General features: G+C 49.9%; 1 protein-coding gene across 1 annotated transcript in view; it reads left to right on the top strand.

The window, feature by feature from the left end:
* SFMBT1 (Scm like with four mbt domains 1) overlaps positions 1 to 25,905 on the top strand; it is a 130,442-nt gene that overhangs the window by 91,629 nt on the left and 12,908 nt on the right. Inside the window, exons 6-17 of the mRNA XM_062201083.1 lie at positions 4,995 to 5,241; positions 5,878 to 5,972; positions 6,411 to 6,512; positions 9,594 to 9,744; positions 10,461 to 10,543; positions 15,845 to 15,971; positions 17,976 to 18,089; positions 19,543 to 19,585; positions 21,704 to 21,768; positions 22,462 to 22,601; positions 23,922 to 24,031; positions 24,691 to 24,866. Of these exons, the coding sequence (XP_062057067.1) occupies positions 4,995 to 5,241; positions 5,878 to 5,972; positions 6,411 to 6,512; positions 9,594 to 9,744; positions 10,461 to 10,543; positions 15,845 to 15,971; positions 17,976 to 18,089; positions 19,543 to 19,585; positions 21,704 to 21,768; positions 22,462 to 22,601; positions 23,922 to 24,031; positions 24,691 to 24,866 (1,453 nt within the window). The remainder of the gene's footprint in view (positions 1 to 4,994; positions 5,242 to 5,877; positions 5,973 to 6,410; positions 6,513 to 9,593; positions 9,745 to 10,460; positions 10,544 to 15,844; positions 15,972 to 17,975; positions 18,090 to 19,542; positions 19,586 to 21,703; positions 21,769 to 22,461; positions 22,602 to 23,921; positions 24,032 to 24,690; positions 24,867 to 25,905) is intronic.

Raw genomic sequence — 25,905 nt, 5'->3', positions numbered from 1 at the left:
GTGAAGTTTATTCATGGGAAGCATTTGCAAATGCTTAGAATAGAAAAACTTTCAGTGGGCTCAGCCCGCGGATTGCTCCTGGTGGCTGGGGCTGAGCGAGGCTACTTGGGGACCACTCTGCAGCAGCGGCCAGGGCTGCTCCCTCGGGACGGCAGGATGCAGCACGCCCTCAGCAGGAACCGGAGGATCCTCCTGCCGACCCCGCGCCGGCCCTGCCTCTTGCCCTGGGCGCTGGCCTTGGTGTCTGTGCTGTCAGCGGTGGCTGCGGTCCCAGAGTCCTCGGGCTCATGGGCTGCTGCGGCGGCTTCTGGCTCTGTGAGGTCCATGCGGCTCCCGGTACTGGGGCTGGAGGGCGACGCTTTGGAGGCTGGCTGAGGGGTGGCGCTGGGAGCAGGACTCCACTGCTGCTGAGGCTGGCCTGGTATGAGAGAGTCAAGAGTGGGTCACCTCAGGGGGCCTTGGGTTCAGCTCCTATAGGCCCCAAAGTGGCAGGGGATGTGGGGAGAGGGCAACTCACTGGAGGCCTGGGAGGAGTCGGGGGCTGCGCTGGGAGCAGGGCTCCACTGCTGCTGTGGCTGGCCTAGTAGGAGAGAGTCAAGTGTGGGTCACCTCAGGGGACCTTGGGCTCAGCTCCTGTAGGCCCCAAAGTGGCAGGGGATGTGAGGAGAAGGCAAGACTCACTGGAGGCCTGGAAGGAGTCGGGGGCTGCGCTGGGAGCAGGGCTCCACTGCTGCTGTGGCTGGCCTGGTAGGAGAGAGTCAAGTGTGGGTCACCTCAGGGGACCTTGGGCTCAGCTCCTGGAGGCCCCGAAGTGGCAGGGGATGTGGGGAGAGGGCAACTCACTGGAGGCCTGGGAGGAGTCGGGGGCGGCGCTGGAAGCCGGGTTCCACTGCTGCTGTGGCTGGCCTGGTAGGAGAGAGTCAAGAGTGGGGTCACCTCAGGGGGCCTTGGGCTCAGCTGCTGGAGGCCCCGAGGCAGGGGGGAGGGCAAGACTCACTGGAGGCCTCGGAGGAGTCGCTTCGTGCGGAGGAAACGTCGACGGACATGCTGTCACAGGACACTGACACCAGAGACAAGGGGTCCTTCTCTATGGGGTGCTGCTCCCCGCCCTGTAAGGACTCGGGCAAGGCCTCGGGGCCGCAGGGCTGAGGGCCTGGCGTCCCCTCGGTCCCCGTGCCTGGCAGCAGGCCGAGGCCCACCAGGTACTCCTTGGCCTCCGAGTCCCGGGGAACACCCAGGGGCTGCAGCAGGGTGACAGTGTCCTCCTCGTCCTCCTGGGCGGCTTCTCGGCCGGGGCCGAACCACCAGTGGGTCCTGGCATCCTCCGCACTGGGCCTCCCCGAGGCGTCGACAGTGAGCAGCCAGGCCAGCAGCTCCTGCAGGGCCAGGCTGACGGCACACGGCAGCATGTAGCAGCCACACAGCACCGTGTCCTGCAGCTCCTCCGTGTCCTTGCCGCGGAAGGGCAGCTTGGCCGCCAGCATGGCAAACAGCACCACCCCCAGGCTCCACAGGTCGGCCTTAAAGGGGTCGTAGGCCTCCCCGAGGAAAAGCTCGGGGGCGCAGTACTCGGGGGTCCCCCAGAAGCCCCTTACCAGCGTGCCCTGCTCCAGCCGCAGGCTCAGGCCGAAGTCCGCCAGCTTGAGGTTCAGGTGGGCATCCAGCAGCAGGTTGCCCAGCTTGAGGTCCCGGTGTGCCACGCGCTGGCCATGGCAGTAGCTCACGGCGGCCAGCGCCTGGCCGAACAGGGTCCTGGCCTCGGCCTCGACCAGGCCGCCCTGCTCAAGCACGTAGCTCTCCAGCGAGCCCTTGGTCGCCAGCTCCATGACCAGGAACAGGTGCGTCCTGGTGTGCCGCTCCGCCAGCAGCCGCACGATGTTCTTGTGCCGCAGGCTCCTCAGGATGGCCGCTTCCCCATGCGCGGACAGCGGGCTGCTGGGAGAGGCGTCTTGCAGGAGGATCTTTACGGCCACGTATTTGCCGGACGCCAGGTGCCGGGCCAGCTTCACCAGGCCGAAGCCGCCCCGGCTGAGCACGTCCACGAAGCGGAACCCGTCCAGAGGAGGATGGAAGTCCAAGGGGCCTTCCATGATGCCCGTCACCTAACTACGCTCTCTCGACTCCCTAACTCGCTTGACACACACTAGCTAATCACGGACCCTCACTGCACTACCTACAACACAAAGGGACCACGGGGGACTGACTACCCAGCTGACTAAGACACAGCACCAACTACTCTCACTACTCTAGAGGCAAAGCCGCAATTCTATCTCAATAAAGCAGAAAACAACAAAGAGGAAAAGCCACTAAATCCTCGAACGCTGATACTCTGAGTGTGCTAGCTGACTAGAGTGGGGGAAGCCAAAATAAAGAAAACTGCAAAAAAAAGGCCAAATGGGCAAAACAACAACGAGGAGGAAAACAACAAACTAACCAAAATGGGGAAAAAGCAAAAACCAAATAGACCCAGAAACAAACAACCAAGAAAAAGCACAAGCAACAGCAATGAGCGCAAAGGGCTAGTTGCGGTCCTAGTTACACAGATCACAAAAAGAGTGCTCTCTGGGTAAGGCGGACAAAAATCTAGGCCCCTGCAGCGGCTATATATACTTTTTGGGGGCTCACCTCACAGAATGGCGCCTTGTGAGATCAGAGCAAGAAATGGACCAATCACAGCCCAGCCAGGGACTGTGTAATAATACAACTTTCCTAACAGTGGTGCCTTATGAAGTCAGAGCAAGAAATGGACCAATGGGAGCTGTAGTTCATCCACAGGGGTTTTCTCGAGAATCTTCCAATTAAATTAAAACGATACCCCCCCCCCAAAAAAAGAGTTATTTATGCTTTCTGGATATAATTACAGATGAGATTTATGATTTGCAAATATTTCTTCTCATTCTATGGGTTGTCTTTTTTATCATTTGTAGCATGATTTTTTTTTTATTTTTATGTAGTTCAATTTATCTTTTTTTTTCTTTTGTTGCTTGTGTTTTTGATATTATATAAAAGAAGGCTTTGCTTAACCCAGGGTAAGATGGAGTAGCTCTTATATTTTCTTCTAAGGGCTTCATGGTTTTAGCTCTTACATTTAATTCTGTGATCCATTCACATCCCTTTGTAAGTATTGACTGGTGGTTGGTAATCAGTCTGTTTCAAGCTGTTCTTTATTTTTTCTTTTTCTTTTAATTTTGTTTTATTATTTAAATGAAAGAGTTACACAGAGAGACAAGGAGAGGCAGAGAGAGAGGTCTTCCATCCGCTGGTTCACTCCCCAGTTGGCCGCAACGGCCGGAGCTGTGCTGATCCGGAGCCAGGAACTGGAGCTTCTTCTGGGTCTCCCACGCGGGTTCAGGGGCCCAAGGACTTGGGCCATCTTGTACTGCCTTCCCAGGCTGTAGCAGAGAGCTGGATTGAAAGTAGAGCAGCCAAGACTCGAACCAGCGCCCATATGGGATGCTGGCACTGCAGGTGGCGGCTTTACCGGCTCCGCCACAGTGCCGGCCCATCTCTTTTCATAAGGCCTGGCTGGGCCCTGGGGCCTGGAACATGCCCCACACTCAGGATAGTATAGATGGACCATCTCGGAACCAGTTACTGGACGCTCCGCTCTGCAGCACCCCTGCGGTGGTGCCTTCAGCAGGGACGCGTGCCTCCACTTGTCTCATGTTCTTTTTTCGTCTGAGACTGTGTCGCAGCACAGCTTCTGCTGGAAAACACGTCAGGTTGAGTAATGAGAAACGATTAAGTGGTAACTGTGGAGTGACTGTTTTTTCATTCTGTGTTGTGGTTTTTAATATCTACCCGGACAGTGAGAGTACGAAGTTTCCTTCAGTGTAATCTGAAGTTCTTACTGTGCTCATTAGAACATTGTTGTGAAATGAGTAAAAAACAAACAAACAAAAAAAATACAGAAAAACTGAAATGCTAGCAGTAGATAGGTGGATAAATTATTTCCCATTTCCACTAGGATACCATGAAACAGTTTATAAGACAAGGAGCATTTATATCGACTGTAATAGAAAGAGAGCCATGATAATGATGATGTATCAAGTGAAAAACAGTATACAGCGTTCTCAGTTTCAAAAAAAACAGGGGCGGGAAGCAGAGGGACAGACTGGTGGAGCAGGTAGACTTGGCGGGAGAGCCTGCTCCGTGTTTTTGTGATTCTTTGTTACACGGCGGATGTGGGGAACTCTGACTTTTGTCATGTTTGATTTTTTTCTTTATGGTTGATTTTATTTACTTTTATAATCAGAGATAAAGTAATGATGATATTTTAAAGTTTCTTACTAAATGGAGCTAAAATAGTCCTGGTGATAAAAAGCTGTTAGAATAATTTTATTGCGTTAGGTAAAGGTAGATTTTCTGTAAGATAAATATCTTAATGTCACTTATAAATAATGCTATGAGAAGATTGTATAATAGGAGATAATTCAGTGTCACTGGCTTTTTAAAATTATTATTAGTTTTTGGCCAGCACCGCCATAGCTCAACAGACTAATCCTCCGCCTGCGGCAGCGGCACACCGGGTTCTAGTCCCAATCGGGGTGCCGGATTCTGTCCTGGTTGCTCCTCTTCCAGTCCAGCTCTCTGCTATGGCCCGGGAGTACAGTGGAGGATGGCCCAAGTGCTTGGGCCCTGCACCCCATGGGAGACCAGGAGAGGCTCCTGGCTTCGGATCAGCGCGGTGCACTGGCTGCAGCGGCCATTGGGGGGTGAACCAACGGAAAAAGGAAGACCTTTCTCTCTGTCTCTCTCTCTCACTGTCCACTCTGCCTGTGGAAAAAAAAAAAAATTATTATTAGTTTTTAGAAAGCTTTTATTTAATGAATACAAATTTTGTAGGTACAGCTTTAGGAATATAACGATGTCATTGGCTTTGGATAGGTTAGTTTGAGGTCATTTAGAACTAGGCTGGTTTGAGATCATTTAGGACTTGACTTTAAAAAAATATTATGTTTATCTTAATTCTCCATTTTGCTGTTTGACCCCAGCTCCGTAATGGCAGGAACCCGCTAGATCTCATCGCCCCCGGGTCCCGGCTGGAGTGCCAGGCTTTCCGCGACTCTCTCAGCACCTGGATCGTGACTGTGGCAGAGAACATTGGGGGCAGGCTGAGGCTGCGCTACGAGGGGCTGGAGGGTTCTGGCGATTTTGAGCATTGGCTGTATTACCTGGACCCCTTCCTTCATCATGTTGGCTGGGCCGCTCAGCAGGGCTATGAGCTGCAGCCCCCATCAGGTGAAGAGTAATGCTTTTCTTGTAGCTGGTACAGCAGCACTGTATCATTATTAACATCTGTGGGGCTGAGAAGTGCATTGTGCTCTGTATTCTGAAAGCTTTTGTTCGTTCACATAATTTATTGCAAAAAGTGTATGTGGAGTTGTTAAATTAAGCTCCTGTTTTCCTTTTGATTTTATTGCTTCTATAATTTCCCACACGTATTGATATACCTCAAAGATTTTGGCCCAACCTCTGCTACCTCTTACCAAAATAAAGTCAGAATCTTCTGGGCAGCATCGGATAGGTATGTGTGGCAACTTGGGTTCACAGCCAGGTGCTGATTGGAAAGAAATACCAGGAACACTGAAGTGAGTCTCTGTGTAAAGGAGTTTGTGTTCATGGTGACGTGCCCACATGGCGTGTGGGGACGGTGGGCGTCCTATGGCCGTCCTGGGAACCTCTTGTCGGTGTTTCTGCACAGCTTGACTGTCCGGGCCCTGAGCAGGACAGGCCGAGCTCTGAGGGGGAATGTGGCGGAAGTGGAAGGCTCGAGTCTGTCCTGGTCCCCATGGAAATAGCTGAATGTGGGGAATATGCTTACGGGGGTGCTCAGGTTTCTGTTCATCTGAAGTTTGTCTTCTTGTCTCACCGAAGCCATCAGACATCTGAAAAATGAAGATGAATGGCGAGATATTTTGGCCAAAGTGAAAGAGGAGGAAGAAGAGCCACTGCCGTCGTACCTGTTTAAGGTAGACAGTGGAAGCATGTGAGGATGGGTCTTAGCGGCTGAGTAGAGCACTGTAGGGACGTGGGGTGCACATGGAGCCCCGTGGAGTTGGGAGGGTGCGGGGCCAGAGTCGCGGCCGCCCTGGCCTTCTGTGAACAGCGCCAGGCTTTCTTCCCCACTTCTCTCAAAGCTGTCTGGATCTTTCTTTTCCGTTCTTGTGGTCCTACTATAAAATAAGTTGAGGTAAAATCAGTTTGTTTTTTCTCCAGATGTCCCCTGTTCCGAGTGCAGAATAGCAGGACCACATTCGCTGTCCCGTTCTTCCAGGGGGAGGAGTTACAGGGCTTGCCAGCTGCCGGGCAGCGCCAGTGCTTTGAGTACTTAGAGTAGGACTCAGCCGTGTGTGAGTATAAAAGTGATACAAAAATTATTTTTATTCTCTTTTGGTGTTTGTATTCAGGACAAACCAATTATTGATGTTCATACATTCTCTGTAAATATGAAATTGGAAGCTGTGGACCCCTGGTCTCCTTTTGGGATCTCTCCTGCAACCGTTGTTAAGGTAAAATGCAGCCACAATGTTGGTAGGATCCCTGTCTGGGTGACTGGTTTGGAAAATTGGTAGAGTTTCGACCTCCAGCTCTGAGTCCGGTGCGTTGTTGTGAGCCTGGCGTATCTCTGCGCACGCTTTATGTTTGTATTGTCCAGTTCTCTGTGACCCATTCCTTCCTCAGAGCTGCTAGTCCCAGCCAACCCAAGACCATGACCTGGGCACGAGAAAGGTGGGCGTACATGCTTTAGGGAAGGCCTAATGTTTATGACTAGAGAGAGTTTCAAAAAGTTTTATTTACTTTATTTGAAAGGAAGACAGACATGCACCCCATCCCCTGGTTCACTTCCCAAATGCCTGCAACAGCCAGGAGTAGGACAGGCTGAAGCAGGTGCCAGGAACTCCGTTCAAGTCTCCTATGTGGGTGGCAATCACCCAAGAACCTGAGCCACCCCAGCTGCTTTCCAGGAAGCAGGAATTGGGAGCAGAGCTGGGACTCTAACCCAGGCACTCTGGTCTGGAGTGAGGACATCCCAGGTGGCTTCTTAACAAATGAGAGAGACATGTGCCACCTCTCTAGAGGGACCATGGAGTCTGTGATGAACGGAGTGTTGTTGGTGTCCAGCTGGGTGCAGGGTTGATGGAATGAGGGGGTGCATGGGGAGGGGGCAGTTAGTGCCATAAGATCTGGAAGTAGGGGGCTCCAGCTGTGCAGTCCAGTCTTTGGGAGACTGACAAAAATAAGACTCTTGTTCTGAGTAACTACAAGAACTGAACAGGTTAGCAGGGTACAGTTAATCATTAACTACAGCCAAGGGAGAGAAACCCATTGCCTGAAAGTGGAACCCAGAATGGAACAAGACTACAGAAATAGTCAGTTGAATGCTGCATCATGTGACCTGTTGAGATTTAAGTTTTCCTTGTCGTGGGAGATTATCCTCTGAGCAGAGGGCATCTGACCCTGCAGGTCGGGTCTGAAGGCCCCATCTGGAGTCTGGAGAACTGTGGGAGGTTCATAAACTCTTCTTCTTCTTTTTAAAGATTTATTTCACTCTTTGAAAGGTAGAGTTATAGCGAGAGAGTGGGAGATTACGAGAGAGGAAAAGAGAAGGAGGGAGAGGAAGCGGGGTAGGGGGGATGTGTGGGAGGGGGGGAGATAGATATATCTTCCATCTGCTGGTTCATGGCAGCAACAGCCAGGGCTGAGTCAGGCTGAAGCCAGGAGCTTGGAGCTCCATCTGAGTCTCTCACATGGGTGGCAGGGTCCCAAACACTTGGGTTGTCTTTCGCTGCTTTCCCAGGTGCATGAGCTGGGAGCTGGATAGGAAGTAGAGCAGCTGGGACTCAAACTGGCACCTGTATGGGATACTGGCATTGCAGGTGACGGTTTAACCTGCTGTGCCATAGCATCAGTCTTATAAACTCTTCTTTTTGAGGAAGAAAAACTAGGTTAGGACATGAAAAACTAATATAGTAGCATCTTTCAAGTTCATGAAAAATAGAATTAAAATATAAGTTTATTTTGGTTCTAAAAATTGTTGACCTCAGGGGTGGGCGTTTGGCCTGGTGGTTAAGCTGCTGGTAGGGCTGCCTGCATCCTGTCAGAGTGCCTGGGTTTGAGTCTCGGCGTCCTGCAGGTGTGCACCCTGGGAGGATCAAGTGATGGCTCAGGTGGTTGAGTCCCTGCCACTCAGGTGGGAGATCCAAGTGTCTGTCTGTGGCTTGGCCTAGTCCTGGCTGTTGAAAGTATCTGGGTGTTAAACCAGTGGGTGGGAACTCTCTTTCTCTCTGTCCCTGAAATAATTTTAATTAATTAATTATTTTTAAAATCTTGAAATTATACATATGCAGGATCTTTAGCCAGTTCATGGAAAATGCTTATTATGAGAAAATGTATGTATGCATCTCAATTTTTTTTCACCAAAAGTTTTTTTAAAAAAAAGATTTATTTATTTGAAAGGCAGAGTGACAAGAAACGCGAGAGTGAGAGTGAGAGCACACATGTGAGATCCTCCACCTACTGGTTCACACCTCAAATGGCTACAAGAGCTGGGGCTGATCCAAACTGAATCCAGGAGCCAGAGACTCCATGCTGGTCTCTCACAAGGATACTTGGGCCATTTTTCCTCTGCCTTCCCAGGCACATTAGTAGGAAGCTGAATTGGAAGCAGAGGAATGGGAACTCAAACTGTCACTCCGATATGTGACACCAGCATTGCAGGCCAGGGCTTAACCTGCTGCACTGCAACCCTGGTCCCTAAACTTACCTTTTAAACCCATTTTGCTTGAATGTGTTGAAGTACCCTTAAACTGGTATAGTTGACTCTTTACTAAGCTTAAACTAAATTCTCTTTGGAGCTCCTTGGGTTTGAATCTGTGAAATGGAGTTGATAAGATTAGCCAGGAGTTTGGAACTCCCATGTGGGTCTCCCATGTGGCAGGGACGCAGGTAGTTGAGTCAGCATCCACTGGTTGCACACGAGCAGGAAGCTGGATCAAAAGCAGAGTGGCCGTGCTTTGAGTCAGGCACTCCCACATGGGGTGTGGCATCCCAAGCAGCTACAGAAGCTGCTGTGCCAAATGCCCATGATGAAAAGCATGGAATGAAAATAATGCCTCGGGCTGGCATTGTGGTACAGTGGGTTAAGCTGCTGTCTGGGACACTGGCTTCCCATATGAGTGCTGGTTCAAGTCCCAGCAGCTCCACTTCGCATGCAGCTCCCTGCTAAGGCGCCTGGGAAAAGCAGCAGAAGATGGCCCACGTCCCTGCGCCCCTTCCATCCACGTGGGAGATCTGGATGGAGTTCAGGCTCCTGGCTTCACCCTAGCCCAGCCCTGGGCCATTGCAGCTATTTGAGGAGTGAACCAGCAAGGGAGGATTTCTCTTTCTTTCTGTCTCTGTAACTCTGCCTGAGAAAACAATAAAATAAATCTTTAAAAATAAATACATAAAATAAAATCGTTCCTCACGCAAACGTTGAGTTGAGCGGCCGTGATAACGCCCAGTGACTGTGAACTCTGGTGGCGTGTTTGCTCCAGGCAGAGTGTGCATACGTGCATGTGAAGCCATGTGTCTTGTCTGCTCACGCGCAGGTGTTCGACGACAAGTACTTTCTGGTGGAGATGGACGACTTGCGGCCGGAGGAGCACGTGCGGCGGTCGTTCGTGTGCCACGTCAACAGTCCCGGCATCTTTCCTGTGCAGTGGGGTCTGAAGAACGGGGTCCACATCATCCCCCCTCCGGGTGTGCACTGCTACTGCTTTGAGCTGTTCCCTGGGGGGGCGCATCCCTGACAGATGCCCCAGCACGTCTGATGCTTCCGGGCTCCGCGTAGTTGCATGTTCCAGAGCTGTCCGTCAAGCTGCGGCCCTTCTCTAGAAGGTGTTCCTCCTTGTGCTCTGACACCCATGCCTTCGTGAGCACCGGGGGTCTGTACCGCAGCGTGCGGGTGGGGCTTGCAGGCACAGGGGGCACGGGAGCTGTCTTGTGAGAAGAGGCCGTCCACCCGGAGCCGGAGGGTGCAGTCCTGGTCATCTCAGGTGTCGGCCTTGCCAGGGCAGGGTGGGGGGGCGCTCTTCAGAGGGAAGTGGGACACAGAGGCCCTGGTTAGGAAGCAGCTGCTGGCTTGCATGGTGTTTACAGCCGTAAAATAGACTCTTTGACCTTTTCCTCAGGGCTTGTAGTTATGACTTAGTTGGGCTTGCCTGAAGTTTTAAATATTTTGTAAATTAACCTGGAAAGTGTCACTCTTTATGGTTTTGTGTATCAGCAAGTCTCATTGTTGGCTGGTGGTGTGTAGATGGTTCCCCAGCAAACTGCTGGTGAGAGGGCTTCACTTCCTGCGTGCCATCTGCCGTAACCCTGGCTGGGAGTTGCCTCACGTTGGCAGCACTGCCAGTCATGCGTGCACCCCAGGCAGGTGCGTGTGGTGTGATCACTGTGCTTTTGTCCCCACCCAGGCTACCCGAGCCAGGACTTTGACTGGGCCGACTACCTCAAACAGTGTGGTGCTGAAGCTGCTCCGCAGAGGTGCTTCCCCCCGGTGAGAGCCCCGCGCGACCCCCACCGGGCCTCCCTTGCTCCTGATCCCATCACTTCACTCAGCCCAGATGAACACCTTGCTGATTGTCCCAAAGTGGTCCAGAGGAAAATAAATGCAGTTAATGCAGAAGTTAATTTGCTAGTGGCTAAGTTAGTTTTACAGGCTTATTTGTTTTGTTTTTCTTATTAACAGAAATCATTATGAATTTGACATTTTGTAATTTCAAAACGTGTGTTTGAAAAGCAGAAACAGAGACAGAGAGCTTTAGTCTACTGGTTCACTCTTCAGATGCTGCAGCAGCTGGGGCTGTGCCAGGCCGAGAGCCAGGAGCCTGGGACACAATCCAGATCTCCCATAGGAACTCAGTTACTTGAGCCACAGTCTGCATTCAGAAGGAAGCTGGAGTCAGGAGCAAGAGCCAGGAATGGAACCCAAGTTCTCCGACGTGAGATGTGGGCAACCTAACCACTAGGCTAGACGTCCATTCCCCATAGTTATTTTTGGTGGTTCAATAATATTAAATGGGCCAGCACTGTGGCGTAGTAGGTTGAGCCTCCACCTGCAGTGCCAGCAGTCCATATGGATGCTGGTTCAAATCCCAGCTGCTCCACTTCCACTCCAGCTCTCTGCTATGGCTTGGGATAGCAGTAGAAGATGGCTCAAATGCTTGGGCCCTTGCACCCGTGTGGGAGACCCGGAAGATGTTTCTGGCTTCTGATGTGCCCAGCTTTGGCCATTGGAACCATCTAGGGAGTGAACCAGCAGATGGAAGACCTCTCTCTCTCCCTGCCTCTGCCTCTCAAATGAATAAATAAATGTTTAAAAATAATATCTTACAAAGTTTTAATATTGTGAAGAAAAATTTTAAGGTCCTCTAAAATAATTCCATCAAATAACACATACATGTGTCTTCCTGAGCCGTCCCTGCCCTGTCCCTCCCTGTGTGAAATCACTACTCCCTGCTCTTGTCACCATCTTGCTGCTCTTTATGTTCCCGTTGCCCTGTCTGACCCACCTCTTCTTCCCGTTAGGGTTGGGTTACAAGCTTTGGTTAAATCCAAACTGAGTTTGCCCACAGCTGTGCAGATGCTGTTCTCAGCTGAGCATGCAGTGCTCCATGTTTCGTTTGTCCATGAGTAATGGTTGTCTTACCATTTGCTTCATCCTGTGTGGTTCTCCCCTACCTCTCCAAAGCCTCTCAGGACAGCAGTCCTCACGTCAGCTCTGTCATGCCTCCTTTTTTTCTGAAGTCGTCCTTCATGGCAAACTCCTCTCTCTCCCAGGATGGTTCGCTCTGAAAGCTTGCCATGTAGGTTGTTTTGTGTGTGTGTGTGTGTGTTCTTTTTTTTTAATTTATTTATTTGAAAGGTAGAGTTACAGAGAGGGAGAGAGATCTTCCATCAACTGGTTCACGCCCCAGATGGCTGCAGTGGCCGGGGCCAGGCCAAGCAGGAGCCAAGGAGCCACAAACTTCCTCCAGGTCTCCCATGTGGGTGCAGTGCATCTTCCACTGCTTTCCCAGACATATTAGCAGGGAGCTGGATTGGAAGTGGAGCAGCCAGGATTCGAACCAGTGCCCATAAGGGTTGCTGGTGCCACAGGCTGCAGCTTTACCTGTTGCGCTGCAGCATTGGCCCCGCCTTGGGGTTTAATGAAGGTGGGTGCTATTTGGTGGTACCCAAGGAACTGCCCTCTCGTGTTCCCCTGTCCTGTGTGACTCATGGCCACCTCTTCTCGTTTTTCTTGCTTTGACAGAGCTTGTCTCAGTAGCTTCTTGAAAGAATGCATGGAAGGTGAGTCTCTGTGGATACCGCATCCTTGAAGATGTGTTCACTCTTCTAACTTGATTCATTTAATTGAGCCATTTAGGTTGGAAATTAGTTTGCTTCAGAATTTTTAAAACTGCGAGTTGTCTTCTAAGTGCTGATGTTGGGAAGTTGAAAGCCGCTCTTATTCTTGATCTTTTGAAGATGACACCTGCATCTTTTGCTCTCCCCAGAAAGTTCTAGAATCTTTCTGTCACCATTCTGCGCAGTGCTGAGCCTTGACTTGTGGCTGTTTTCATCCATTGTGCTGGGCCCCTCGTGGGTGCTTTCACACCTTGCTCTGCTGGGAAATTTTCTCGAATCACTTTGATTTCCTTCCATTTTCTCTGTTCTCCCTGGGATTTTTTTTTTCACTTGTTTGTTTATTTGAGAGGCAGAGACAACCCCCATCCATTGGTTCACTCCTCAAATGCCCTCGACAGCTGGGGCTGGGCTGGGCTGGGCTGGGCCTAAGCTCGGATCCAGGAGCTCCATCTAGGTCTCCCATGTGACCGATAGGAACCTGATTACTTGAGCCACCACCACTGCCTTCTCAGAGTCTGCCTGGAGTCAGAGGCGCGTCTGTGTCACCAGGCCAGATGTCTAACCTGGAGTTCCTTTTATTTGGACGTCAGCTCTCAAGCCCAAACTCCTGCTTATCTTGTCTTGTGTTGTCTGTTTCATAGTCTTCTTGCTGTGTTTTTGGAAGATTTCCTCAATTTCGTCGTTGGGATTTTTTGGCTTTGGCATCATGTTTTTGGTTTCCTGGAACTGTTCTCTTTTCTGAGTAGTTCTCTATTTACAGGAGCATCCTGTGCTTGTTTTAAGGATATAACAGTTTTTTTCATCTCTCAGAGGATGTTAATTAGCACCCCGTCCCACACCACCCCCAGCCTTTGGGAAGCTTTCTTCTGCATAATCTCTGCTTACTTACTCCAAGTTACTTAACTGATTTGGGCTCCAGCTTTCCTGTCCTTAAGTGACTGCTAATTCTTGGCCGTGGCGTATGCTTTAGAATGAGCAACTCCAGGCAAGGGCTGACTGGACTCTGAACACGTGGACGAGCCTCACCGCCTTGAGCTCTCTCATGGTGCAATGTGGCCGGCCGATTGTTGGGGGTCCCTCACTCTGCATCTGTACGTGTTTCTTCTTGGGCTTGTCACGTTACCATGCGAAGTCTCTCCCAGGTCTCTGCATAGTGGGTGGAGGCCGGGGCTGGGGCTGACACTGCGTGCTCTGCCCAGGGGTCTCAGGCTGCGTCCTGGCTAGAGGATAACGGTCCCTGTCACAGGGTGGGCAGAGGGCCGGGGAGCTGTGACCTGGCCTCTGTGCGTCTCAGATGCAGTCAGCAGTTCCTCTGGCTCTGCTTCTCTTCCACCTCTGGGTGCTCGGTGCCTGCTCCTGCTGGCTCTTGGCTTTCTCCTCTGCCAGCCCAGAGTCAGCTGTCTTTGAGATGCTGACTCAGTTTCTAGACCCTATTCTTACAAAACTAAGTTTTACAAGAAATTAGATTTCTTATGAAATTTCTTGTAAGAAATAAAATTTCTTATAAAATTGTAGCTTATGCAATGCTTTCTTTCATTATATACATCACATTAGCTTTATGACATTAGGATTTAAATAGGGGCCAGCATTGTGGCGTAACAGGCAGTCACTGCCTGCAGCGTTGGCTCCCGGATAGACGCCGGCTTAGGACCCAGCTGCTTCATGTCTATCCAGCTCCCTGCTAATGGTCTGGGAAAAGTAGCAGAAGTTGGCCCAAGTGTTTGGGGTCCTGTCACCCTCACAGGAGACCTGGAAGAAGTTCCTGGTTCCCGGCTTTGGCTGGCCCAGCCCTGGCCGTTGCAGCCATTTGGGAGTGAACCAGTGGATGGAAGACACTTGTCTCTCTTTCTTTCCCTTTCTCTTTCATTTTCTCTCTGTAACTCTTTCAAAATAAATACATAAATCTTTAAAACAAGCAAATAAAAAAGTTAGTTTTAGTTGATTGTCAGAAAAGAGAATAATCCAGTGCAGATGTTCAGTCATCCATTTTGATCCATTAGCTGCAAGTTTTTGAAACCTTTTTTTTTCCAGAGTTATTTATCTATTTGGAAGAGTTACACAGAGAGAGAAAAAAAAAAAGAGAGAGAGAGGTCTTCCATCCTCTATTTTACTCCCCAAATGGCCGCTATGGCAAGAGCTAGGCCAATCTGAAGCCAGGAACCTGGAGCTTCTTTTCTTCCAGGTCTCCCACATGGGTACAGGGGCCCAGGCACTTGGGCCATCTTCCACTGCTTTCCCAGGCCACAGCAGAGAGCTGGATGGGAAGAGGAGCAGCCAGGGCATGAATCAGTGCCCATGTTGGGTGCCAGTGCCACAGGTGATGACTTTACCTGCCATACCACAGCACCAGACCTCCTAAAACCTATCTTTTAAAAGAAATGATTTATTTATTTATTTATTTTATTTTATTTTATTTATTTATTTTTTGACAGGCAGATTTAGACAGTGAGAGAGAGAAAGACAGAGAAAAAGGTCTTCCTTCCGTTGGTTCACCCCCCCAAATGGCCACTACGGCCGGCACTGTGCCAATCCGAAGCCAGGAGCCAGGTGCTTCCTCCTGGTCTCCATGCAGGTGCAGGGCCCAAGGACCTGGGCCATTCTCCACTGCCCTCCCGGGACACAGCAGAGAGCTGGACTGGAAGAGGAGCAACCGGGACAGAATCCGGCGCCCCAACCGGGACTAGAACCTGGAGTGCCAGCGCCACAGGCAGAGGATTAACCTAGTGAGCCACGGTGCCTATTTATTTATTTGAAAAGCAGAGTTACAGAGAGGCAGAGACAGAGAGAGAGAGAGAGAGAGGTCTTCTATCCGCTAGTTCACTCCCCAAGTGGCCACAACAGCCAGAGCTGGGCCCATCTGAAGCCAGGATCCAGGAGCTTCTTCCAGGTCTCCCATGCAGGTGCAGAGGCCCAAGCACTTGGGCCGTCTTCAGCTGCTTTCCCAGGCCATAGCAGAGAGCTGGATCAGAAGTGGAGCAGCTGGGACTCATACCGGCGCCCATATGGGATGCTGGCACAGCAGGCGGTGGCCTTATGCTACGCCACAGCAGCAGCCCCTAAAACCTATCTTAAATGACCCTTTCCCTTGTTCTAAGCACTCTTCATGACACACATACAGCACGAACCAGGAAGTCTGTTGTGTGGAAGAGCCCACTTGGTTCAGCACGCAGAGCCTCAGGTACCTTATTTCGTTGATTTAACAAAACAAGTGTTTTCAGCTTCCCTGAGGGTTGAGGAACTGAAACGAAGTGTGCTCATGCACGTGGCAGTGGCACAGAGTGTGTCTGCCCTCCGGGACCATCCAGCCTTCGCACCAAGGGAGACGGGCATTTCCCCTTGGCTTCATGGAAAGAACAGAGTGAAATGAATGTACAGCTTTGCAGTGAGCTGAGCACCTGGGTTAATTCTGAGTGTGAATCCTATACATGGATTTGCTTTGTTGTTTTTCTAGACCATTTCCGACCATGAGTTTAAGGAAAACATGAAGCTCGAGGCAGTGAACCCTCTTCTTCCTGAAGAAGTGTGTGTGGCCACCATCACTGCGGTGCGAGGCTCCTACCTGTGGCTGCGGCTGGAGGGTGAGCGCTGATGTTGCCGGCGGCCTCCTGGGCACTGCCCGACTGCTCCTGGGTGTGGCTGGTCAACCCGAACATGAAGTTCCGGGGGCTTGTTCAGATGCAAGATTCTAAGCTGCAAAATATCATTTTCCTGTTCTTGGCTTTCAAATTTTAATAATTGAATGTAAATTAAAAAAAAAATTACTGCAGAGAACTCTGTTTTCTTGAAGGAGAATATGTAAGTCAAATAGCACATAGATGTATGTGTGTATGTATATATATATATATACATACACACACACACACTTTATTTTTTTAAAGATTTATTTATTTATTTGAAGTCAGAGTTACACAGAGAGAGAAGGAGAGGCAGAAAGAGAGAGAGACAGACTTCCATTCTGCTGGTTCATTCCCAAATGACTGCAACACCCAGAGCTGAGCTGATCCAAAGCCAGGAGCCAGGAGCTTCTTCTGGGTCTCCCACATGAGTGCAGGGGCCCAAGTGTCTAGGCCATCGCAGAGAGCTGGATTGGACGTGGAGCAGCCAGGACTTGAACTGACACCCATATGGGATGTCGGCACTGCAGGTGGTGACTTTACCCACTAAGTCACAGTGCCGGCCCCAGTACTTAAAGATTTATTTATTTATTTGAAAGGCAGTTACAGACAGAAATAGAGACCTTTCATCCACTGAATCACTCCCCAACTGGCTACAACGGCTGGAGCTGGCCCAATCCAAAGCCAGGAGCCAGGATCTTTTTCCAAGTCTCCCATATGAGTACAGGGGCCCAAGCATTTGAGCTATCATCCCCTGCTTTCCCAGCTGCACTAGCAGAGAGCTGGATAGGAGGTGCAGCAGCTGGGTCTCGAATCAGTACCCATATAGAATGCCAGCACTGCGGGTGGTGGCTTTACCCATTATGGCACAGTGCTGGCCCCAACATATATTTTGATGTGAGCAGAACAAATGAGGATGAGTGTTAACACCTAGCTTATCAGAGAGATGATGCTCTATTTTGGTTCTCCCAAACCAATAGAACCAAAAGATATATAAGGTAGAACTTATTTATTATACTAAAGTAATATTTGCTGGTTGGACAGCTTTGTGGGCCAAGACACTGTGTGAGCATCCAGTGCTCAGTTACTGTGTGTGGCTCAGCTTTCTTCTTTATCCTGCACTGAAGACCCAAACTCTTGAGAAGGTCCCTCACAGTTCCTGATCTGCAGAGTCGGCCTTTAATTCAAGTGTCAAGGACAGGCACCCCTGTTGGGCAGCTGGCCAGTTCATTTCCTTACTCGATTTCCCTGTTTGACTTTGTGGCTGATTCCCAGAGGGCCAGAACTCGGGTTCTCATCGTGTAGAACCATCCCTTTTGCTTTCTGGTTTCTGTTCACTTCAGAGACTTGACTGTGGTATATGTTGGCCCTCTGCCTGGCACTGTGGTAGAATCAGGGGCTTATTTGCTGTTCCCTAGCTGAGGGTCGCTGTGGTCTCTGTGTGGTTATGCATGAGGGGTGGTTTGCATTTTCTCCATGGTGTTTATCACACCTGCAAAAGTGTGACGTTTGAGTAGAAGGTATATGCTCAAGAGACTTGTACCTGTACTGTCTGGAAAACAGCTGTTGAAGGTTAGTTAATGGTCTGAAAGAAGTGATTGTTTTGTTTTTTGTTTTGTTTTGTTTTGTTTTGACAGGCAGAGTGGACAGTGAGAGAGAGAGAGACAGAGAGAAAGGTCTTCCTTTTGCCATTGGTTCACCCTCCAATGGCCGCTGTGGCCGGCGCATCTCGCTGATCCAAAGCCAGGAGCTAGGTGCTTCTCCTGGTCTCCCATGCGGGTGCAGGGTCCAAGCACTTGGGCCATCCTCCACTGCATTCCCGGGCCATAGCAGAGAGGGGCAACCGGGACAGAATCCGGTGCCCAGACCGGGACTAGAACTGGTGTGCTGGCGCCGCAAGGCGGAGGATTAGCCTACTGAGCCATGGCGCCGGCCAGAAGTGATTGTTTTAATTTTTAATCTAAACAGGTTCTAAGAAGCCCGTTCCTGAGTGTATCGTGAGTGTGGAATCCATGGATATATTCCCCCTGGGCTGGTGTGAAACCAACGGCCACCCCCTTAGCGCTCCTCGCCGAGCACGAGGTATTGCTCTGTTTCTTTTTGTTTGTTTTTTTAATATTTATTTATTTATTTGAGAGGCAGAATTACAGAAAGAAATCTTCCATCCACTGGTTCACTCCTCAAATGGCTGCAATGGCTGGAGCTGGGCCAATCTGAAGCCAGGAACTTTTTCTGGTCTCTCACGTGGGTGCAGGCACCTAAGCAATTAGTCCATCTTCCACTGCTTTCCCAGGTCCAATAGCAGGGAGCTGGAGTGGAAGTGGAGCAGCTAGGACTTTGAAACTGCTGACATTGCATGTGGCAGTTTTGCCTGCTACGCCACAGCTCTGGCACCTAATTATATTTTAATTATTGAATTTTAGGAGTTGTGTGTATATTCCAAATATTAATCCCTTGTCACGTACATGATGAAGTATTTTTTCCTGTTTTGTGGGTTTCCTTTTCACTCTCTGGATAGTGCCTTTTAATGCACAAAAGTTTTAGATTTTGCTGGGGTCCAATTTGTCTATTTTTTTCTTTTGTTGCCTCTACTCTTGATATCATATCCAAGAAATCCCTGACAAATCCAATGCCATGAAGATTTTCTCCTGTGGTGGTTTTTTTTTTTTTTTTTAGTTTTCTAGTTTTGACTCTTACAATTAGGTCTTTGATTCATTTTGTTTGTTTTGATACTGATGTGGGGTGAGGGTCCAGCTTCATCCATGTAGCTAGTCCATTTTCCCCAGCACTGTTTAAGACTGCCCTTTCCCCGCTGAGGGGTCTTAGCACGCTGGTCAGTCAGCTTTCCTTTTGAAAACTGACTTTTGCTTAGAAAATCGTGTTGGCTGGCTTTTTGGTGACTGCAGATGAGACACCAGCCAGGCTGCGTGGGAAGGAGGCAGAGATGTGCGGCTCACAGCCTTTAAAGGTTTGTGCTGAGACTGAGCAGCCCTGTTGGTTGGGCGTCTGGTGAGGGCTGTGGATGGCCAAAGAGTGTGTGCAGAGGACAGGTCACATGGAGAGCCAGGACGCAGAGGATGGGCCCACCTCGGGCCTCAGGCCTTAGGCTGTCGTCACTGAGCCTGTCAGGGCAGCACCTGCCCAGAGCGCCCCCCGCTAGGCCCGCCTCCTGAACACTGTAATTGGGTTACGTTTCTACCCTCTTAGTACCATTAATAAGTGATTTGGGGTTTAAATGTCTGCATAAGTTTGGAGCCAGGTCATTCAGACCACAAGGGAAAATATTCATAGGAACTGACTCATGCAAGGAACCTTGAGAACGTGTCTTTGGTTTTTGCTGCTTTTAAAGACCCTTGCCCAGAAATGGACCTGAGTCTGCATATGCAGCCACCTAAGCGCTCACTTCTAGTACTTTGATAGTGGTTTATACACAGAGCTAGGCTTTAAATATGCTAATGTAAGCTTGATGCGTATATAATTTTCCAATGTCTTTTTTATTTTCCTTGGCATTTATATTTTTGTTTCCTTCTTACAGTACATAAGCAGAGGAAAATTGCAGTGGTTCAACCAGAGAAACAGTAAGTTTGTTTGAATGATTGACTTTTGAATGTTTCAGTTTCTACAAAAAGAAGTAACTACTGCGGAGACTGTATCTCCCATATGTTATCTCTCAGGTGCAAGGGTAGTCTTCCAGTTCAGCTTTTGGTGATGTACATGGTCCTCGCTAGTGTATTGCAGCCATCTTCTAGGGCGGCGCTGTGCGGAGAGCACAAGTGGGTCTCCAGACATCCCCACGCCGAGTTGTCTCTGGTGTTCAGAGCATGAAGGCATTTGAATAAAAGAAAGAAAACGGGTCCCTAAGGCAAAAATTGTAAATCAGGCTGTGATCTGTTCCAGTAGGGAACACATTTATGGTAGAAGACAGCAGTTCTACAGGAAAAGGCAGTCAGGCTCGGCTTGGTGCCCACCGAGCAGCTCTGGGTGCCAGCCTTGCACACACAGCTCCTGAGGAGCAGGGTGTCTGGTGACTAAGACTTGGGAATACAGAGGTTTCTGTGGATGTGTGTGTGTGTTGTTAGTCGTAGGGTTTTGAGTGCTGAATTACTCTGCTTGGACCATCATAACAAGAATACCATGGGAGTTTGTTTTCTCGCATTCTGGAGCTGAGAGTCTGAGGTCAGGGTGCCGGCTGGTTCCATTGCCGGGGAAGGTTCTCTCCCTGGCTAGCACGGCCGCTTCTGGCTGTGTCTTCACAGGAGGAAAAGCTCCGTCTTGGCCAGGTGTTCGCCCTGGTGGTTAAGACGCCAGTTAAGATTCCTTGTCCTGTCCCTCATCAGAATGCCTGGGATTGAAGGTCCCATTCCACTCCTGGCTCCAGCTTCCTGCTGATTCACACCCTGGGAGGCAGCAGGGATGGATTTGGTTTCTGACACCATGTGCGAGGCCTGGTTTGAGTCCCTGGCTTCTGGCTTTGGCCTAAGCCCAGCCCCTGCTGTTGCAGGCATTTGGGGAGTGAATTAGGAGGTGGGAGCTCCTTTCTCTCTCTCTCTCTCTCTCTCTCTCTCTCTCTCTCTCTATCCCCCCCCCCAAACACTATTTTTCCATTTTTGCAAAAGTTCATTTATTTGAGAGCCAGTGTGATACAGAGAGAAAGAGATCTTCCATCTACTTTTTCACTCCCTGTATGCCTTCAACAGCCAGAGCTAAGCCAGGCTGAAGCCAGAAGCCAGGAACGCCACCTGGGTCTCCTGCATGGGTGACAGTGACGTAAGTACTAGGGCCATCCTCTGCTGCTTACCACTAGGAAGCTGAGGCAGGTTTCAGATCCAGGCACTGGGATATGGATTGCAGGTGTCCCAAGTAGTGGCTTAACTACTCTGCCACTGTGCCTGCCACTTTCTTTTTCTTCTTATAGGGCTCTCACTGGCCCTGTCAGATCACAGCTGTACCCATATAACCACGTGATCTTACTTCCCCAAAGCTCTGTCTCCAGATACAGTTCCGTTGAGGGTCCAGGCTTCTGCATGTAAATTTGGTGGGACGCCAGTCTGTCTTGTAGCAGGTTCTGTGACTGTCTGGCACACAGCTGATAACTACCTTTGTCACATGTGGGCAGTAAAGCTGACAACAGACTTGGGTAGAAAGGCCACAGAATTCCCTTCCCGGTAGATAGCAATGAGCAAAAAACTGACCTTGGATTTTTCCTGAACTTAGTTGTCAAGACCAATCCAAAACTTAGGAAGCATTCTGAAGATACTTGACTTTAATAGCTGAAAAGTCCCTGGGTTTTTCCATTAACAGAATTTGTCTTTAGTTTCAAATCTAATAGAAAAAGAAAATGGAACTTTATTTCTGTCCTGTAACTGTTGGGGGTGGGGGTGGGGAATGGACAGATTACCTGTGGTATGAGAATCAAAAAAGAACTTTTATAACTTCTTGGTCCCCTGAATGAGGAGAACATGGATTTGAACATGAGCCAGCACCGCGCTCAGCAGGCTGTCCATTGGCTCTCTGTCCCATACATAGTTGGGAAACCAGTCCCTGGTTTAAAAAAAAGTGTGATGAAGGAAGTATATTAATAGGTTTTACAGCTGCCATGTTTGCTCTCAGCCTAGATCTGAGGGAAACTAACTGTTGCCCCTAGTGCTTGATCGTAGGGCTTCTCTCTCACTGTCTTCTGTGTTTTGCTGAGCCAGAGTGCCGTCCTCAAGGGCTGTCCACGAGGGCCTGAAGAGTCAGGAGCTGAACTCTGCAGACTCAGGTATGGCGCCTGCAGCCTTGCAGAGGGGAGTGCCCTTCCCCCGCGCACTGTGCGCATTCCAGCAGAGCATGCGCATTCAGAGGGCGTTTGGTGCATGTCCAAGAAAGATGGCAAGGCTGAGGGAGGCGGAAGGGTCGGAAGCAGGTTATAAAGTTCCTGAGGCTCAGAATCTCTGCATTTGTCTCTCCACCCACCACCTTTCCCTGCATCATTTATATGCAGAGAACATGGGTGGTGTAACTCCTGATTTTTAAACAAATATTTATTATTTATTTGAAAGGCTGAGTTACAGAGAGAGAGAAAGAATCTTCTGTTCACTGGTTCACTCCCAAATGGCCGTGAAATCCAGGGCTGGGCCAAGCCAAAGCCAGGAGCCTGGAGCCTCCTTTGGGTCTCCCACATGGGTGCAGGGCCCCAGGTGCTTGGGCCATCTTATGGTGCTTTCCCAGGTGCATTAGCAGGGAGCTGGATCAGCAGTGGAGCAGCCGAGTCTCGAACCAGCACCCATAAGGGATGCTGGCATTGCAGGTGGAGACTTAACCTGCTGTGCCACAATGCCAGCCCCAACTCCTGATTTTTGATGCACTGCCAGTCATTCTAATAACTACTGAGAACAGACATTAAGACATTAGTATTTTATACATGACTTCAGCCAATGTTTTTTTGGCTAACGCATTTTTCTTTTCTTCCCAGTTATGTTCAATGGGAAATACTGCTGTCCAAAGATATACTTCAACCACCGTTGCTTCTCAGGGCCGTACCTTAACAAAGGGAGAATTGCCGAGCTGCCTCAATGTGTAGGTCCCGGCAACTGTGTTCTGGTCCTCAGAGAGGTAAGGTGCTGCCCAGAGCCAAAGAGGAATTCTCAGATGTCACAGCCACTGCCTAGGCGCACTCAGGCCGTGCGCATGGTAACTCCAGGTTTTATCAAAAGTCACAAACTTTTCTCATGTGTGACAGTGCCCCCTCACCTGTGAGGGGTATATTCTGGGACCCTAGTGTAGGCCTGAGACCATGGACAGTACCAAACACTATATATATATGGTTTATCCTGTGTGTGCAGACCTGTGATAACAGCTTGATTTATAAATGGGGCACAGTAAGAGATTAATAAATGGTAGTAGACTGCTCATGAGGCTCTTAGGAAAGTTCTGTGAATGTGGTCTCTCCCTTGCTCAGAACGTCTTACTGGCCTGTTCTCATGCCTTCTCGTGATGGCGTGAGATGATCCAGTGCCTCAGTGATGAGACACAGCTGGATGATTGGCACTGTGACATAGCGCTGGGTTTCTTTAAGGGGTACTTAAACGGGCATTCTGAGATGCCCCCATGTCCCTCTGGAGAGCAAGATGGCTGCAGGTGACTGACGGGCGGGGCGTGTGTACAGAGTGCTGGGTGGGCAGAGACATGATTGACCTCCTGGGTGGAAGGAGCAGGGCAGAGCACGCTGGTACGCCACTCAAGAGTGGCATGTGACTTAGCACTTAGGAGTTGTTTATTTCTGGAACTTACCGTTTAGTGTTTGCAAACCGTGTCTGACTATGGGGAACTGAAACTCACCACGTGGAACCGTAGATGAGGGTGGCGGGCACACTGGGATTGGACAGTGAAGTGGGCATGTGCTTACTTCAGCTCCCAGGAGACATGCTCCCAAGCAGTGCTGCTCCTCCGGGGCTTTCATGGGAAACCAAGTGGGAACCGTGCAGCCCTAACCATGGAGAGGCTGTGAGGTGTTTGCCCGAAGGCCGGGGCTGTCATCCAGGGCGCCATGCTATGCACAGCAGGTGCAAAGACGTCATGAACCTTCCTGCCCTCGGCCGGGCGAGGCAGGCTCTGGGGAAGCTGGCGCTTCTGGGCCAGACGATGGTCAGCACCATGATGGCCCTGCTCTCTACAGGTGTGTATCGTAGCTGGGGAAGCATCCTGAAGCATGTGCTAGAGTAATGTGAAGTTTATGGTGCCCAGGTTTTTTTTGTCCAGTCATCGGTTTTGAACCTTTAGGGATCCTGTCGCTCTCAGGTGCAGTCTGGGCAGCCGTCCTGTCTGGCGTCACTGCCTTTGTGATGACTAGGACTAGCGTTGGCCTCCTGAGGGGTCCTCACGGTCTGCTTCTCTCCTCCCCAAACCCTCTCTGTGCTCCGGCTCCGAGCTCAGGTCCTCACCTTGCTCATCAACGCGGCCTACAAACCCAGCCGTGTCCTGCGGGAGCTCCAGCTGGACAGAGACTCCGTGTGGCACGGATGTGGGGAAGTCCTGAAGGCCAAGTGAGTAGCCAGCTCCCCGCGGCTGCCTGGGATCCCTGGGTTGCCTGCAGCAGTGCTGCTTCAGCGGTTTGCGGCAAAGGGCCTGGCTGGATTTCGTTTTCAGTTTGTGTTCTGTCATGGATCAATGTGTTTAAAAATATCGTAAAAATGATTCACAAGAAATAAGAAATTTCACAGACATAAAAATAGAAGAGCAGCCCGTTTAGTTGTTACTAGGTTCGAGAGAGACACGGCTTTTTTCACATTCCTGTGGAAGTTCACAAGCTGTTGCCTTGTCTCTGACCCGAGCTGCCATGCAGTGGCAGGTGTAGGACTCCTGCCCCAGCTGGGGAGACTTGATGAAAGTGACACTTCTTCTAGGTTGCTAAAATTACTCTTTGAAAGCATCAACCCAGGAACAGAAAGCAGGATCTTTGTTTTGCTAACTTAGAATCTTTTCTTTTTCTTTTTAAGTCACTTGGCTTTTCATGGTCGTAGCCTACGAGATTTAAGTTACTTGTAATGTGTATAACTTCTTTATTACTTTGGAGTCCTCAAACTACAGAAGGACATAGAATATTCTACGGAGCAAACACAGTTTTCCAGTGTATTAGTGTGATCGGTTTTTATCTGGGTACTCATCCACCTAAAAATCTGACCTCTAGTGTCTCCCGCTGCAGATACAAAGGAAAGAGCTATCGTGCTACTGTGGAAATAGTGAAGACAGCAGACCGGGTGACTGAGTTCTGCCGGCAAACCTGTATCAAACTGGAGTGCTGTCCCAACCTCTTTGGCCCACGGATGGTTCTAGATAAGTGTTCTGAAAACTGCTCTGTGCTCACAAAGACCAAATACAGTGAGTCATGGTTTCCAAATGACTATACCTTATAGGTTACAATTTTTATTTTATTTGAAATGCAGAGAGAGCGAGAGAGAGAGATCCATTCTAGTGGTTTACTCCCCAAATTCCTTTAGCAGCCAGGCCTGAGCCAGGAGCCAGGAACTCCGCCCAGGTCTCCCGCCTGGGTGACGGGCCCAAGCTCTTGAGCCCTGAGCACTGCCGCCCAGGGTGCACCCAGCAGGAAGCTGGAATGGAGAGCAGAACCAGGACTTGAATGCAGACACTCTGATGTTGGTCGCCAGTGTCCCAGGCAGTCCTTCATGGTTGTGCCAAATACCCACCCAGTTCTTACATTTCTAAAAGGATTCTTTTTTTCTTTTTGAAGATTTATTTATTTATTTATTTATTTATTTGAAAGGCAGAGTCAGGGACGGGGGTGGGAGGTGTGGGTACAGAGAGAGAAAGACCTGGAGCTTCATCCGGGTCTCCCACATGGACGGCAGGGGCCCAAGTACTTGAGGCCATCTTTTGCTGCTTTCTCAGGCTCATTAGCAGGGAACTGGCTTTGAAGTGGAACAGCAGGACTCTTGTACCATCACCCATGTGGATGCCAGGTTGTAGTTGGCAGCTTAACCCACTGAGCCACAATGCTGGCCTAAAAGGATTCTTGAAAGTGAAAGTACCACAAAAGAGAAAAATAATATGCTGGGGTCTTAAGCCTGAGCCTGGCCCCTGACCAGCAGGGGCAGCACAAGCACTCCCCAACAAGGCGAATGGGAAAGGTAAGGTCGATGGGTCAGGCACACCGCAGCAAGCACTTGTGAGTTCTGTCGAAGCAGGAACTACAGGCTTATAAGGCTTACAAAAGACATGCGCAGTAGGGGAGCCAATCGGCGAAAAAGTCATGCAGGCGTGGGTGGACCATGCACAGGGGCATCTTAAGCAAAGTATAGGGACCATGCACTGTCCACGTGTCCGGAACTAAAGCGGACTTATCGCTGCCGGTGGTCTGATCTTAGGTAGCTTAACAGCAGCAGCCACAGACACACCCCTC

Source organism: Lepus europaeus, chromosome 9, assembly GCF_033115175.1.
Source record: "Lepus europaeus isolate LE1 chromosome 9, mLepTim1.pri, whole genome shotgun sequence".
Lineage (NCBI taxonomy): Eukaryota > Metazoa > Chordata > Mammalia > Lagomorpha > Leporidae > Lepus > Lepus europaeus.
This window is presented reverse-complemented; position numbering and strand designations above follow the sequence as displayed.